Consider the following 16,868-nt stretch of genomic DNA (forward strand, 5'->3'; position numbering starts at 1 on the left):
CACAAGCGCCCGTGTTGATAGTTGCTGGAAAAGTCGTCAGTGAACACATGCTCAGGCAGTTTCAAAGTGCCTGTGCATGTTTTGTTATGAAATAACACGAAATATCTGAAGTAGTAGGATTAAAGTCTAGAAACTAAGCTGTTTTCCAGTGTGGCAGCAATCCTTCCAGACAAATCCCAGGCTCATTTACTCAAAGCGGGGATTCAAATAATTATATCCAAATAAACACAGGCGAGCTAGAATCACGATTCTGATGACAAAAGTCTGTTGTTTGTGCCATTTTTGGCTTTTATTTTGAAACGTGACAGTAGAGAGTGACAGGAAGTGTGGGTTGATCACGGGAATCGAACCAGGGACTCGTGGTTTCACAGCAACAGTTTAGGCTTCATGGCCACGAGGATCAGAGTCAGCTTATAGCCACCGATGACCTTTAAGTTCAGTGAAACTAACTGTGAACGTGAGCAGTCTCAGAAGAAACTGATGCAACTCACTGGTTGTGCATTCTCTCTCTCAGCTGTAAATATGACACACACACACACACACACACACACACACACACACACACACACACACACACACACACACACACAGGCTCACACACACACAGTTCTGACCTGTAGCACCAGAGACTCCTTGTCTCCCTCTAGGCGGAGCAGTCGTTCTTGGTAGGTTTCATTGTTGGCTGGAGAACACAGGTTCACCTGGACGAAGGCACAGAAACACATGAGGTAAAACATTTAACTCAAAATCAAGCAGTAAGCAACTATTTTGAATGATGTTCGGCTTAAATGATGTCGTCAGCACAATTGCCATTTCTCTGTAAAGAGTCAGATTATCCTGTGAGTGTGTGTGTGTGTGTGTGTGTGTTCAGGGCTGCTGACCCCTGGACCCTCAGCCTGCTGCTGCTTTTTATCAGGAGAAACAGGAATCATTTGAAACCCCTTGATTAATGAATCTGTTTTCAGACAGTTATCAAAGGGTAAGTGTGTGTAAATGTGAAAAAAAAAACACATTAAATCGCAATACATCTTAAAAATGAAACACTAATTTCAGTTTGTCAAACATTTGCACCTGAAAAGTTGCGGCGGGGACTGAACACTTTTTAGAAGAGTCTGTTTTTGTTGTCCGGAGCTTCATACAACCTGAATGACATGTTGCTCTTTTCCTTTTAAACCTGTCTGGCTTGTGGCTGTCGGAGGAAGCAGTGAGAGTATTCTAGATGTTTGCCGTGTATTAACCTTGTGTTGATCCACTGATGCCTGCTTTGTGTACTGGACCGCTCGGAGCGAAACAGCTGACAGAGCTGCTGCTGCTGTTCAAATACAGATTCCTCACAAAGCACCTGATGAAGAGTTGTGGAAGATCATTTGACTTCTCTGACTCCCACCATTCCAGAATGAGGACAGGAATAAATGGTGTTTTCTGAAGCTTGTGTTTTCAGGACCACACCATTTCCCTCTCTGAGCACTCTGAGGCCAACAAAACATGCCTGAAATAAGTAGGCATGGTTATTTTTTAGCAGCCACAGGAGAAAAAGCTGCGTCAGGCTCTGCCTAGAAATAGAAATGCTTCCTAATACGTATTTATGCAAACACGGCGAAAGAGATCTTTCCTTTTGGTCAAAGCTCTTACGCCAGTCTTGTGGTCTGTAGCTATTGAGGTTATGGCAGAATCACTGCATGTGTTCCGCAAGTCAGGAAGTAAAACTGAAAATCAAGCAGAACTATTTTATATGCTGTTCGGCTTAAATGATGTAGTACATACACTTTTCATTTCTCTCTAAAGAGTCAGATTATCCTGTCTGTGTGTGTGTGTGTGTGTGTGTGTGTGTGTGTGTGTGTGTGTGTGTGTGTGTCCAGGGCTGCTGACTCCTTGACTCCTCAGCCTGCTGCTGCTGCTAACAGGGAAACTGAGAAGGAGGAAAACATTATTATCTAGCTATGAAGCATGGACATGGACTACTCAGTAGAGCACAGATATTTGAGGCTGGTGGTAGCTGAGCATTGGCTATCAGCACTGTTGCGTGGGTTGGTGTGGGTTCGATTCCCCGTCGAGGCAGGGCATTTCTTTGTGTTTGTTCCCGCGTTCCCGTGTTTGCATGGGAATTCTCCAGGGGCTCTGGTTTCCCTCCACCATCAAAACAAGTATTTCAGGTCAATTCTCCTGTCAGTGCCCTTGATCAAGGCACTGGCTTGGAGCTGGAGTTGGTCCCCGGGCACGGCACAGTGGCTGCCCACTGCTCCTCAGGGACGTGTTAACTGAGTATGATTCTATGTGACAAACTAGAATAACCGCCTCGTGGTTGTCTGCTTCCACCAACCAGTGAAGTCGCACTTCACATCCCGTCTGTCCAGACTCATGGAATATATGCAGTGAAGGCTTTGAAGGAATTAATAGATGTAATTAAGTGTATTTTTGGTGAAATGGAAGTGATCACTACACTGGCATGTATGATTCTCATAAATAGTTCTGGTCAAAATTCTTTTGTGAGGTTATGGCAACCTTTGACCTTTGACCACCAAAGTCGAACCAGTTCATCCTTGAATCAAAATGAACATTTATGCCAAGCCTGAACAGGACAAAACACGGGTGGGATATTTGTGACTGTAATGTATTTAAAGAACACCTAAGCAGAGCGGCGGACTTTGAATGAACATTTCAACAGACTAATTGAAATTTAAGGCAGCTTTAATCAGTATTTTCATGTTAACTACAGATGAAATGACACGTTTATTGTGAAAGTTGTTGCTCATAGTCACAAACCCACAGAGAAATCGTCAGCTCTCAGCTCTACAGAGCGTTTTAGCTCATCAGTTTTACGACCTGCAACCTTACTGTTTGGGTTCTCTTTCACTCTCATCAGCCTCATCTCCTGCAGCAGGCGGCTGCTCTCAGCAAGAAGGTTCTCTCACACTCACTTTACACCACCTTTTCAGCTCCGAACAGCAGACAAAGTTAGACACAGTGGAACATTTAGCAGCTGAAGAGCCAGAGGGAGCCGGTGGAGACCAAAACTGATCTGAAAGAAGAGTGATTAATGAGCTTTTATTGACCAGGTGGCCATTAACACAACAGATTTTAAGAAATACTAGCATAAACAATAAAGCTGGTGTGGAATGGCAGCTAGCAATCACCTCAAACGTTACGTGTTCATACAGTCATCAATGCTTGAATGTCACATACATGCCTTAGTGTCTACAGTCCACCCCACAGCTGTCTAAACAATAACCAAAACAGTTTAAAACAGTCTGACCGTCCACAAGAGGACACAAAAACCTAACCTAAAATATGTGCAGATGTATCTGCTTATAAGAGGCCCTTCCTGCTTCCATGACGGAGACCCAGCTTTGAAGAGGAGAATGTAAACACCTGCATGTTGGGCCTTTTGCTGAAACTCTTATCTGATGGCACAGTACGTACAGAGCAATGACAGTAGAAACTGTGGAAAAAAGCTGAAGCACTAGACCACCAGCAGTGCAAATCAAAAGGAAAGAGCACAGCGGTTAGTGCCCTGATCACATTTTCATGGCGTTATCACACTGATGAGCAGATCTCAGCTCTGTGCGAGCCATACATCTCTGATGGTTTAAGAACAAAGACAAATGAGCGTGAAATCAGCAGGTAATCCTTCATGATCTGTCTGCAGCTGAGGTCAGCGGGTTCAGAGGATGTATACAGACCTGACAGTGACCATATGGACACATTAAACTGATTAACTCTGCAAACTAAACAGAGAGGGGAAGCGTGAGATCAGAAGACTTCACTTATCAAAGGGAATCAAACACTGCAGTGTGTAAAGAGCTTGTGTCTGAAAGTCCCTAAACTGCTAATATTTAGATTTGCAATACTGTTCCGGGTTGACTTTTGATTGGTCACTCGGGCGGGGGAAGTCAGGAAGTATGCGAAACACGCTCTAATCACAGATATTCCCACGAGACCGCAGCGAGGCAGGGCCATGCCGGGGAGGTGACACAGCACTCGAAGGGGCTGATAAAGACGAGCAGGCCAGCCTGGTGCTGCCTGTCATCGCCTGGTGGATTGAGGCCAGAGTTTGGTTTCTCACATTGTCTCCTCTGTGGCTATTTTTCCAAGACTGCTGGGAATAGAATCAGAGTTTAACAGCATGTAGCTTGTTTTTCAGACAACAAGCACACTTGCAGCAGACCACATACTAAAGGTTGCATGTGAGAGAAGTGGCAGCACAGCGGTTGAAGTTATATAACTGTATAGGATGTTTGTCTCTTGAAGGCAGTGCTTCAACAACAACAGCTCTGGCCTGTGGAGTGGGTGGGACCCCTGATGACGTGCAGTGCCGTATATGATCCCACTGTCTATGAATGCATGACAACATGCAGGACAGCACCTGCTTTTAATGGTTCTCTATGTTACAGTCCCTTTGCTGTACATACACAGACACGCAGTGCTGCTGAAAAACACTGATGAAACTGATTCGGTGGTAGGAAACAACATTTCCTTAAATCCAGTGGTGAGTGTTGATTTGATTTGCTCCTGGAGCATGTCGAACACATTAGCTTACGTAGTCTCTCTAGTCACACCACCGGGTCTCTAAATCGAATTTAAAAGCTGCTCCAATTCAATTTTATGTCTGCACAGCTTGACAATCAACAGTGAGCGCCGAGAGTGAATTTGAAGGTGAGCCGGTCTCATTCTGGATGACTTTACATTTATTGTACCTGCACTTCTAGGTTGAAATATATTCTCTCAAAGGCGTTAAGCATGCTCTAAACATGTTTAATCAGGCTGCACACACTGATAAACAGATAAACAACTGCTGTTAAACGTTATGGAGTGCACCAAACCAAAGCACAGGCAGGTTGGTGGTGTTTGGTGTGGCATCCTGCTGCAATAACTAAGACCTCTCTTGCACAGGGAATAAAGGTGAAACCACTGCACTAAAACTCTAAGTATGACATCAAAAACATGTCTTTTTACATTAAGAATGAGCAGGACAAACTGTGGCAGTCTGAAGAAAGTGTCCCCTTTCACAGATGTGTTTTAGGTCAGAGGCAGTTGAGTCCATTCACTGGAAGCAGATCCCTGCCTCAAACACATCTTAATCAGCTTCACTCCATTTATTTATCTGCTGTGTCAGTGTATTGAACAAGAAATAGTGTGCTGGAAATAGCAGGGTATCTGCTTGGCGAGCTCGACTGTCAGCAGCTGAGCGGAGTAAAAAGTACCCAGAATGCAGCGTGACGTGACTGAGGCAAAATGTGATAGTGTCCAAAATGTGGATGTACATTTTGTTATTCTCTGTTACCAACTGAAAAAAGGCAATTAGAAAGACAAAGAGTGCCACCTGCAGTAAGTGTTACACATTCTCACATAGAGAAGTTGCTTTGAGCGGCACAAAGCTCAGAAGAGTTTTTTTTGTTTTTAATATCAGATTTGGAGGCATTTCTTGAAATAAAACCATTGCATGATAAACAAAATGTTTTTTTTTTACACATTTCTCTGTGGGTTCATAGTCTGAGCAGTTGCATTGCATCCCTCTGAGCGTTCTGTGAAGGTCAGCTTAGAGGTCACTGTATAATCAGAACAGTTCTCATGGCCCTCAAGTTAAATATATCATGCCCATCTGACAAGACGGCATTGACTTGGCAAGGCGCTGATTTACATCTACAGTAATCCGCTTACATGACTCCAAGACAACACAGGAACTCAGCCCAAACTCGACACTCTTATTCCCGAAACTTCATGTCTTAACACCAGCGCAGATCTCCTGTGGCAAAGTCTCCCTCTGATTGAATCTAGCAGTATCAGACACTGCTTTGTCAACAGCAATCAGCTGATGGATAATGCTCCTAATCTGATAACACACAGTCCGTGTGGTGCGTGCCTCCACACAAACACACACACACACACACACACACACACACACACACACACACACACACACACACACACAAACGCACTAACAACACTGCAACAAGATGAGATGCAGCCCAGCTCTTAAGTGAAGGGAAATTACATCAGAAAACAGTCCGCCGCCGGGAAATAACACAATAAGAACAGGACAATGACACACATCTGAGCTGGAACGAGATTTATCTCACAGGGACAGACGAGCTTCCCCTTTCTCCCATAAACATGCGTCTTCTCTCTGCTCCAAAGAAAACGCTGGGAACTCCTTCAAGGCATCAGCTCAATGGAAGGAATGTGACAAAAAGGAAAGACAAAGAAAAAAGAGAGATGTGAAAGTCGAATGAAGCGCGGCGCTCACCTTTTTGAGCCAGGAGAAGTGCCTGTAGAAGTCAATGGGAGTCTCCATGCTCCCAGCCCATCGCTGCCCTGCCTGAGTCCACTGTGTGGCTGTCTGACTCGATCAGACTGTGTGTCTGTGTGTGGACGTGTGAGCGCGGCCCACAGACCAAAGTAAGAGTGGATTCTTGTGTCTGCAGACTGCTGCAGCATGTGAGTCCTGTCATGTGTGTGATGTGAGTCTGTGTGTGTGTCTGCGCTCTGCACAGCTGTGGAGGAAGGCGTTTTACGATCTCTGCCTTCTTAGTGGGACTACTCCCCCCCTGTTTTGTCCCCCTCCTCCTACAGTACTCCTCTCTTTGCAACACTACTTCTTCTTTCTCTTTCCCTACTTTCTCCTCCCTTTATGCTCCCTCACTTCCCCGCTTCCCTCTCCTTCCGTCGGACTTGTGCTCCCTCCTCCCTTTCCCGATCTGGTTGGAGGTGTTGCATTTTTTCTTTTTCTTCTTCAATTTAACATCACTCCTCTCTTTCCCCAACTCTCTCCCTCTTTCCTTGCTTTCTTAACTCCTCAGTCCCTCCCCAACTTTTGCTCTCCCTCCCCGCTGAGGTCCGTCTGACAGCCAAATGGCCGAGCCCAGAAAGGAGGGGGCTGGTGGGAGGGTTCGCCGTTTTTCTTCTTTCTCTGTCATCTGTTTGTGTCTGATTGTTGGCGCATGTTTTCTCTCTTACACACACACTCTCACACACACACACACACACACACTAAACCAGCAGCAGCTGATGTCAGACACACGAACAAAGCAGCAACAGGCTGTAATGTTGGCACAAACACAAACCATGCCAGATCCCCCCCCCCCCAACTTGTGCTCTCTTTTAATGAAGTTACAGTCGGAGCACCGGGAGACTTCAAAACTCTCTCTCCCTCTTTACCTCTCCCTCTCTCGCCCATCTGTCTGTCTTTCTGCGGCTTATCGTCTTCATGTTTAAACCCATTAGCTCAGGTTTCCATTTCCTGTGTATTTCACAAAACTGTTCGCCGTAACAATGTCAGCCATTTGTCTGAATGACAGGTTCATTTACGCACACACACACACACACACACACACACACACGCGAATATTGTAACTGCTCAGTGGATAATGGCCTTTTTGAAGTCTTCAAATAAGACGTGACGTACATGTCGTCCCCTGCTCGTGTGCACGAGGGTAAATTTGGAGCGGTACATCTAAGCTGTGCAAAACGCATTAGCTTCTGGAATATACATAAAAATGCATCAACTGCATATCACATGTGTGGAACACATCCACACACACAGACAGCGACTGCAGGACATGCTGTGCAGAGCTGGGTGTGTCGGTTTTGCAGCATGAAGGACATTGAGAGGATTACTGAGAGGCAGTGTTTGAATCTGCTCCTTTTACATCACTTACTGAATTGTTGTAGGTTTCGCTGCCAACAAAATCACAGACCACAGAAAAAGTCAGTCTGAAGTCAGTTATCCAGAACTTTAACATGTTTTAATGCTGCCGCTTCTTATATTAACAACTGATCAATTTGACTGTGATCGCTGCGTAATGTGAAAGTGAATGTTGCAGCTGGATGTTAAATTCAATTGCTAACGAATATGCAAACAATCTTTAAAGTGTGAGAGTGTGTCAATGCTGTGTTAACAACTTGTTGAATTGGCAAAAACACACGATCATCTGAAGGCATGCTAACGTTTCTGGGTCAGGAGTCGCAGGGAATCACAACTTCCTGCCAATGATACACTTATGATGCTTCCTGTGTTTATATGTGTGTATCTGTGAGTGTGTGTGTGTGTGTGTGTGTGTGTGTGTGTTTCACCCCTGGAGAGAAGCCCACAGGGTGCAGACTAATTGCAGAGCACGAGTGTCTTTGATCCTGTCCCTCTAGGTCAGCAGCAGGAGGGGGAGACGGTGGACAGAACGAGGACAAGAGGGAGCGGTCAACCTTACATATTAGCTGCCTTGATAATCTGCCAGGCTTTTGTTCATCGGCTATTGAAATTCACAGGCCGCACCATCAGTTTTCACTGGAACTGCTTTCCACTGAGGAAACAGTCCAGGATTGGGGATCATCCACAGTAACAGGGATGCTTTTCAAAAGCACTTTTTGTAACCCAAACCTTCAATTTATTAACTGTTAACCCTAACCAAGTGGCTCTGTCTCCTGACCATAACTACAGTTTATGAACCTTTCTTCCTTCCCCATCTCTCACCCCCTCATTTTCCTGTCATCCGACTCTCTATATTAAATGCAAAACTGGACAATAAAAACACAATTTGCGACAGAAGCACTCCAGTTTTCTCTTTACCCACTACATATTTCCAGAAGCCAACTATGAGGCATGCTCACAACCAGAGCACCTTGTTTACCGTAAACTGTGATGAACAAGAATCAACAAGTAAGTGTGCAGCAGGAAGCACAAGGTCTGCATGTCGGGGGGGGCGGGAATATTTATCAGAAACCAATCTGCTCCTTTACAAAACAGATATTCTTTGCACTTAAAATTGTAAAAACAGATTAACCTTTATTAGAGATCATCAAAGACACAGGATGAATCCCTTTAGAGTAGATTAGAGGAATAAACATTTCACTTATGTTGAATATTTCTTCATCACCTTTTCCTCAATCTTTGTGATACCTGCTCAGCACAAATAAAGTAAATGTACGCATTCAGAAAGATGACAGCACCCCTGCAGCAGCATTACACTGCCTGCATATCACAACGGTACAAAAAACTGAACCTGGAGAGTAGAATTGGGACAGCCTGGAGGAAGGAGGGAGGGAGGGGTGAATGAGAAGGGGAGAAAGAGGGGAGAGAGAGTTGGAAGAATCAAAGAGAGAAATCAAACTAAGGAGGGAGGGCTGGCCAGTGACTGTGTGGAACATGTGAGACATCTGCTGTTGAAACAATATAGGAGCTCAAAAAGCTGCTGAACTGGGTCCAACATCCACTTTCCCTTTTCAGCTTCAACCGTCTCCACCGGCGAGTAAAACTCTTTGTGAGCAGAAAACAGCAGCCTCTGCAGGACAACACTCAGCAACAAACACAACTGAACCCAACAGCTGTGAGTCAGTGGGATCACAAAGCAGTGAGAGATTCAGAACACCACATTTGGCATTTGCAAAAATAGAAAAATAAACAGTAGTAATAGAAATAGTGCATCAAATTCAGCAAAAAAGTTAAAAACTCCCCTTTCTTTCAACTTATTTGAGCAGTTTCAACATACCTTAACAGTCCTGAGCAACCCAGTCCTCTTGAAGGAGCCTTCAGAGCCTGACTACTACACTAAGTACCTCATTTACAAACAGACTCACGTCAGAAAGTCGAGGGAGGGCGTCCAAACATGCAGAGCAGCAATGAGAGAGGAAGAGGGGAGAGGAGCAGTATGCAGTGAAAAAGGAGGAGAGAGAAGGAAAAGAGAGAGAGAGAGGTTAAAATAGTGAGGGTGGCTGTAAACATAGAAGCTAGAATGGCTGAAAGGCCACGCAGGACAGGCAGAGGGTGTGAGGGAGGGGGCTCAGCGCAGGAAGTTGATAATAGTTGAGTTGTAATAGTGTCTCTGAGGAAAACTTCATGGAACCCGTTCCAAACCTCTCCCCTTGTTCCCTTCTCTCCTTCTCTCCTTATGAAAACATTAACTGTAGATGTCAGAGCAATGACGAGGATGGCGATTAAAACGTGGCGCCTGCTCACGCGTCAGAATCCATCACTCTTTGCTCAGTATTTTGAGCTCAGTCCTTAACTTGATGGCATAATGTATGCAAGGAATCGTCAAAGTCACAGTTCCACAGAAGAGGCTACAATAAGAACCACCGCATGCAGCCTCTGTCGTTACACCCAGGCTGGAATACCAACAGGGAAACACACTTCTACTAGGTGTTACGTTTTATTGTGCTATGTTTTATTTGTTTATTTTACATGATGTATCTTCTTCTTCTAGTTGCATTTTAGATATTTGAGTCTATTTTATTCATGTAATGGATGTCTGCATTTTTTTTTCATAAAGCACTTGTAAAACTGTTTTGACAGGTGCCAATAAATAAAACATATACTTCATATATGTGTGTGTCACTACATTATGCAGGCTGTAAGAGCGCTTTCAAGAGCATGTATTGAATGAGAAAGAAAGAATGAAATAAAGAAACAAGCAAACAAACAAAGAACAAAGATGATGAAACGGGCGAATAGATGAAGGCTGGCGTAAGACTGGGACAGAGACCAAATGAGCCCTGAGTTCATCCTAACAGAGACGTGCCAACCTGCTGCAGCAGGGAATAGCTGCTCTGTAGCACAGCAGCTAAATTCCTCCCCTCTGCCTCCGACCCCTCAGCTGACCCCGTGTGACCCCGCTGTAACTGTCCCCCTACTGCGGGAGCAGCAGATGATCGATTACCATCTAGAACATCCATCTAAATAAATGAATTCGCAAACACACTCTAGAAGCATTAATACAGAGTGTCTGTGAACATTAGCGTTGCAGAAAAATATGCTAATGAGCAGATTTGTGTTTGCGATCCTGGACCAGCACTCCTGAAAACAGCCTCCTGTTCTGATCTCAACAGATGAATCTGACGTCTCTTTTCTGATGCATAAGGAATAACCCTGATCTTGAACTTCAAGGTCTTCATTTTTCTATGCACAACAATTACAATGAGGAGTCAGCAATAAAATTCTTGGGACCCTCCAACCGTCCTCTTACAGATGTGTAGAAAACAAAAACAGCATGAACAGTATGTAGAAAAATCACTTAAGTGGAACAAAATCTAATCAGGATCTCAGATAAATTAATGCAGCAGCTAATATATAGCATTCAAATAAATATATTATCAAATACAATATAACATATAACACTGTGGCAGCCATGTGAGAAATAGTAAAATGTTTTAACTGTCATGTAAACAGATTGTGTATTAACATAGTAACAGAGTAATGGGTTTAATAAATGGCCTATAAATACACTGAGATGTAAACAGGTTGGAAACAGCAAGTGACCAGGTGAGTCAGCAGGTGGAGCAAATACAGCAGAATATATATGTACAGTACAAGTGCAGTAGAACTGTCGGTTGGGTAGGGTAAAACCAATAAAACAGAACGTGAATATGAGGGCTACAGACTGGGGCAGTGAGAGGTTGAAAATATCTGCCAGCTGATCTGCACACACCCTGAAAGCTTGGCCAAACATGCCATCAGGTCCAGGTGCCTTGAGTGGATTAGTCGTGTTGAAGGATCGGCACACATCTGCCCCGGATATCACGAGTGGACAGGAGTCCTGAGCCTCTTCGACCTCCACTTGTTCTCAAAGCCTGCGCAGAGGGTGTTCAGCTCACCTGGGAGAGGTGCAGACATCATCTCACCACTGCTGTCTTCTGCTGTAGTCTGTGATAGATGACTGTTCAGACCACATGTTCCTGGAGTCTGAGGCCTGGTAGTTGGATCAGTTTGTCCCTGTACAGCTTCTGGACGGTGCTGATAGCTCTCTGCACTGCGTAGCTGGATCGATGGATTTCCTGTATTCGCTCAGGGACATCCCCGTTACCCCAGGGCTTCTGATTTGGGAATATTTGTATAGCAGTCTTTGGTACAACGTCATTGATGCAGTTGCCAACGTAGTCAATGACCACATCCGTGTACGTATCAGTACTGTTGTCCTGAAACAGATACCACTCCATAGTGCTACAGCAGAGACGCAGGGCAGAGTTTGACTGGCCGGACCAGAGCTGAGAGGTCCATATCATCGGTGTGTCTTACTTCAGTTTCAGCCTATAGGCAGACAAAAGCAGATCTGAAACAGCTGGGGCAACGTAGGGTCTTATTGTTTGTTGAATGTGGTGAGAAAATGCTGTCCACCAATGATCTGATGAGCAAAAGTTGTTCTCTATCATATTATAAAATATATTCTATATACAGAAACAAACCACATAAAACAGCTGTTTCTTTGTTAGCATGTTGAACGGTTGACTCCTTTTCTCAGAGACAGCCAACTTCCAAAACATCACAATGAATTCGCTTAAATAACTTGTGCATCACCAGGCAATGCATGACGCTCTGAGTGTGAGTGAGCACAACTTTAATTCCCAGAGACAGGTACACTGAGCGCACAGTGCCAGTTCTAACCCAGCTGTGTAATCTGTAAGGATAGTGAGAGGTTCAGCACAAATTGAAAATGAGCAGCTCTATAAACTCTCTGGCCTTTGACACGGAAAAATAGCATCTAAAAATGTGCAAGCTGTTTAGTCCTGCTATCAGACTCCATGGATGGCAATGCCAGTCTGAATCACTTTGGTCCAGACTGACATATGTCTTGGATTGATTCCCATGAAGTTCTGTACAAACATTAATGGTCTCCAGAGGATGAATCCTACTGAATTTGTGGCTTTGAGTGAAATGTCTTCACAACTCCAGGATAGATTGCCATGAAATGTTCATGTCCCTCTCAGGATGGATTGGAATAACTTCTGTGATCCTCTGAATTTTCATCCAGCGCCACCATCGGGTTAAAATTTCAAATAGTCCAATCATTTCATTTACCTGCATGAGCCTCAGCTTTACCTTGACTTCAGGACTAATTTATAAATTTTAGCATGCTAGCACACTAAATTACAATGATGAACAGAGTAAACATTACACCTGCTAAACACTGGCATGTTAGCACTGTCACTGTGAGCATGTAGCATGCTGACATTAACATTCAGCTCAAAGCATCCACTCGACACACAACAGATACACTCCTATTCTGATCAATCCAGCTGGCTGCACAGGCTGTTTGAAATATATTATATGCACCCAAAGCATATTTAACACTTGAAGTCTTCCATTTTACATGCCTAACTACAGCGATTGTGCTATGAAAATGCAGATAACCTACAGTACAATTAATATTGTGCCTAGATGCATCCTCTGTACAAACAGATGGAACCCTGAAGCTGCTGCCTTGCTAACATGCCGCTCATGCTACACCTGCTGTGCAGACATATGTAAGTCTTGTTGAAACAAAAGTTACCACATTAACAGTTTTACTACCACTAAATAAGTGAACAGGGCAGGGGTGGGAAATGCTCCCAGGGTGAGGGACTACAACTGCGTGTCTTTGGCGAGGTGTTTGATGTCAGATGGTAGCGATGATGCTGCTGCTGCTGATGATGCTACTCACAGCTGGTTTTCCAGGTTTGGGTGAGTCCATCTTGAGCAGAACTGAGACTTTGCGAGAGTCAGTCATGAAAAGAGCTGCTCTCAGCAGCAGGTCGTTGCTCTGCAGCTCAATGACTTCATGTTGCAGGTTGTCAGGCACACCAGCTGATTCAACATCAAACAGCAAATATGTTCAGTTCCTTTTGTTGACTTTTCATGTCCTCAAACCTCTCACCAAGAACCTGAAGAAGTCAAAACAGGATTTTGTTCTTCCACAGCAGTAGTACTCTTTCCAGTTTCACCTGCCGCAGCTTTAATTTCCCTTCAAATGATTTCACATTTGAAAACAGAGAGCTGAGAAGCTGCTGAAGCTTGAGGTTCAGCTCTGAAAGGTTCTTGGAAATGTCCACCATGAAGGCCAAACTCCACACTGTCTCTGTCAGAGTGCGGTCTGTGAAAGCTGCTTGTGGGCATCCAAACTCCACCTAAAACTTTATCCAAGCGCATTTGTCCTTGCAGCTCATCCAGTGAGATCAGCCTCTTTCATCACTGCAAACCCATCCCTATAAACTACAGAACACTATCTCAACAAAAAAAAAGATTGTTTGTTCATTGCTCTTGGAAAGCACGACACTCTGCAGATACTAATGTTTTACTGACAGGTGCCATGACGCATTGATGTGATATCCACTGCTATGTGTGTGTCGCACTGGTGGACCATTATTTTATTTTCTTTATGACTTAAAAAAGGTTATTGCTTTATGTACTTATGAACTGCCTTACGGGCCTGATTAAATGTTGTTGTGGGCCACATAGAGCCCATAAGCCAGAGGTTTCCCACTCCTGGTATGGGGCATAGATACAACCTCTGTAGGTGCTTAGGGACTTGGTCCTAATATGTACTTTTAAGAGTAGGCTATTCAGCATTTTTGTCTTGGCCAATATGGAAAGATTATACAGAGCTCTCAAATCAAAGTTAATATTTTTTAGGTTTCTGAAGGTGAGACTTCAAGGATTCCCACAGTGTTTTAAACAGCGACTACAGCTCTGCCGCACTTAAAATAAAGAGGACCTCTCCTGATGTCAGACAACTTTTTTTAAATTGTCATCAATAACTTTATTGTTAATGACATGAGGTGCATCAGGATTTGTGCATGTGAAACAAATGCAATTCAAACTTTGGAGGCACTGACTAAACAAGCTGAACCTTGAAATTCAAGTATGAGCCAAGAGTCTCCAAGAGAACTGGAGTCTACCACAACTAGAGGAAACAACAACAAACAGACGATGCTTTGCAGGGAATAAGGACACACTCCTCATGCTTGAAAAGCAGAGCATAACAAAATGAGCGAAGCAGAATGCACAGTCTGTACTGATGCTCATCTTCAGCTATTTCTTCATGTGTTTAACAAAATCAACACTAAAGAAGACTAAAAACAGCAAAAAGCACAGATAACCCATCATGCTGAAATAATATTATCTTCTCGATTGCTCATGAAAAGACTTAAACAATCACCATGGAGACTCAATATGATGCAGCTTGATGTGAAACAGATAAATCAAATGTGACATCTCGAGTCGACGTGGCCGCAATTACATTTTTGAAGTCCACGCTGCAGAACGCAAACATTATCTCAAGACTTTAAGTTGATTCGAAGCATAGCACTCGGTGTACTCACAGCTCCAGTCTGCAGCCAGTCTATGAGAGCCTGCGCTGTGTCTGGAGGGAGCTGTGCTCGGAGGCTCTCTCTCCCCTCCTGGTTGGGTTGGAGCTCCAAGGCAAGTTTGAGGTCCTCAGCTAGCTGAACGACCTGCAGCGGACCAGCACTGACGGGAGAGCCCAGGTCATACATGCTGTTCGAAAACTCCACCGCTGCAGCTTTGGAACCTGCAGAGTGTGTGGAAGAGGAGAGCTGAGACAAATACCTACCACAGAAAGATTATTAACACCAAAATAAAAACAGGAAGCATGACTGCAATACAAATCCATTAGCTGCATTACCAGCCATTTTACAAGATGTCCTAGAATGGAGCTCTGAATACTTGGAAAGCAGAATTTAATCAGAGCCATACATCCTCCTGAAGGTTTCCAAAACGTCCATGTGTCACCTGGATCATTTCCCTGACCCACACACACACACACACACACACACACACATCTGGATGCACTAAAATAACTGTGACTCTGAAAAACAGCCACACATTACAGCACTTCCAAAAAAATTAATAAAGAGCACATGATGAAACAACCTTCGCTTGAATAACTCTGAGCTGAGGCTTTGTGTTCATGAATAAAACAAAGAAACAGATCACTTCTAATCTATGCGGCCTAATAGTCCAAAGAAATGTTACACAGCTGTTTATCCTTCTACAGAATGCAGGATGGAGGACAGGCACAGAGTGACTGTTACAGGATGGAGCATGAACAGTGACAGTGGGACACTGTGCACTAACTCACTGCTGCATTTACTACACACTGTATTCACAAATAACTTAAGGCTGGCTAGGGAGAAGCCAACATGAGCATTTACAACGTGAATAGAGAAACAGATCATGAACCCATTCCCCCATCCATCCATCCATCCATCCATCCGTGCAGGGTTCAGTGTATCAGGCCCAGAGCACACAGAGGAAAGTATTATTCACTCTCTCTGGCCTGAAAAATTCCAGTATCCACTGGGAAGCTTAAAACCTGCTTATAATAGAAATAAATCACAGCTCAAGGATCCTTGCATTCTTTTTGTCATATACTGCTGCAATGCCATTATAACACAGTAATACACTACTTCTGATGACCTCTGCCTGCCCACGCTGTCTGAGCTGTAACTACCACAAATGCACCCCCTCTTCTGTGGACCACTCTGAACTGTGGGCAGGGGTTAATGGCAAAAAACAGGTCTAAGTCTTGTTATCGAGTGGGGAGCTTTCACTCGTATTACCGCAAGATGCTCGACCAGAGAGAAAAGAAATGTTGATCATGGAATGCAGTATGACCAACATATCTGAATTCTGTTGATAAGTGTCTCTAATTTCCTTGTTAGCGACTGGCTGATGCTATCGCTAATGGGATTTTTAATGTATTTCTATTTGTGGTCACTGAGAGCCGGAATAGCAAACTCCGAGCACTCGATGAGGTCAGCGTGTTTTGGGCAAACAGCAGCAACTTGATGAGCTTCAGATGCAACAGTGGCACCTGTAAACCTTATTTAGTTGAATTGTGCTGTGTGGTTTGTGATCAGCTGGTGAGTTTTCACATATCTGGTAATTGTCACAGAAAATGTTGTAATGCTGAATATCCCAAAGCCTCCAGTGTCTGTCTCTCTCTGCTCTGCTCAACCTCTGTTTTCCTACATACTGTCAATGCAGCACATTAAACATTTACCCCACTAGTTAAATCTTGTTGGCCAAGGTTGAACTGGCTGCAGCAAACATGACCCCAGTAACACACACGCACGCACACACACACAAACACACACACACACAATCT

The 16,868-nt window shown here is 44.1% G+C and overlaps 1 protein-coding gene across 20 annotated transcripts in view; it reads right to left on the reverse strand.

Annotated features, from left to right (window-relative positions):
- ppfibp2b (PPFIA binding protein 2b) overlaps positions 1-16,868 on the reverse strand; it is a 72,569-nt gene that overhangs the window by 35,561 nt on the left and 20,140 nt on the right. For 17 of the 20 annotated variants that reach the window (XR_013077254.1, XR_013077253.1, XR_013077252.1 and 14 more), the window contains exons 3-4: positions 15,061-15,269; positions 615-701 (exon numbers count right to left, since the gene is read on the reverse strand). Coding sequence is in view for 17 of the 20 variants with exons in the window: in XM_076732740.1 (XP_076588855.1) it covers positions 615-701; positions 15,061-15,269 (296 nt within the window). In the remaining 3 variants the exon portion in view is untranslated. Of the gene's footprint in view, positions 1-614; positions 702-6,244; positions 6,976-15,060; positions 15,270-16,868 lie in introns of those variants that run through there. The other 3 variants (XM_076732741.1, XM_076732742.1, XM_076732736.1) reach the window with 2 other exon arrangements.

The sequence above is a fragment of the Chaetodon auriga genome, chromosome 6 (assembly GCF_051107435.1).
Source record: "Chaetodon auriga isolate fChaAug3 chromosome 6, fChaAug3.hap1, whole genome shotgun sequence".
In the NCBI taxonomy this organism is placed as follows: Eukaryota; Metazoa; Chordata; class Actinopteri; order Chaetodontiformes; family Chaetodontidae; genus Chaetodon; species Chaetodon auriga.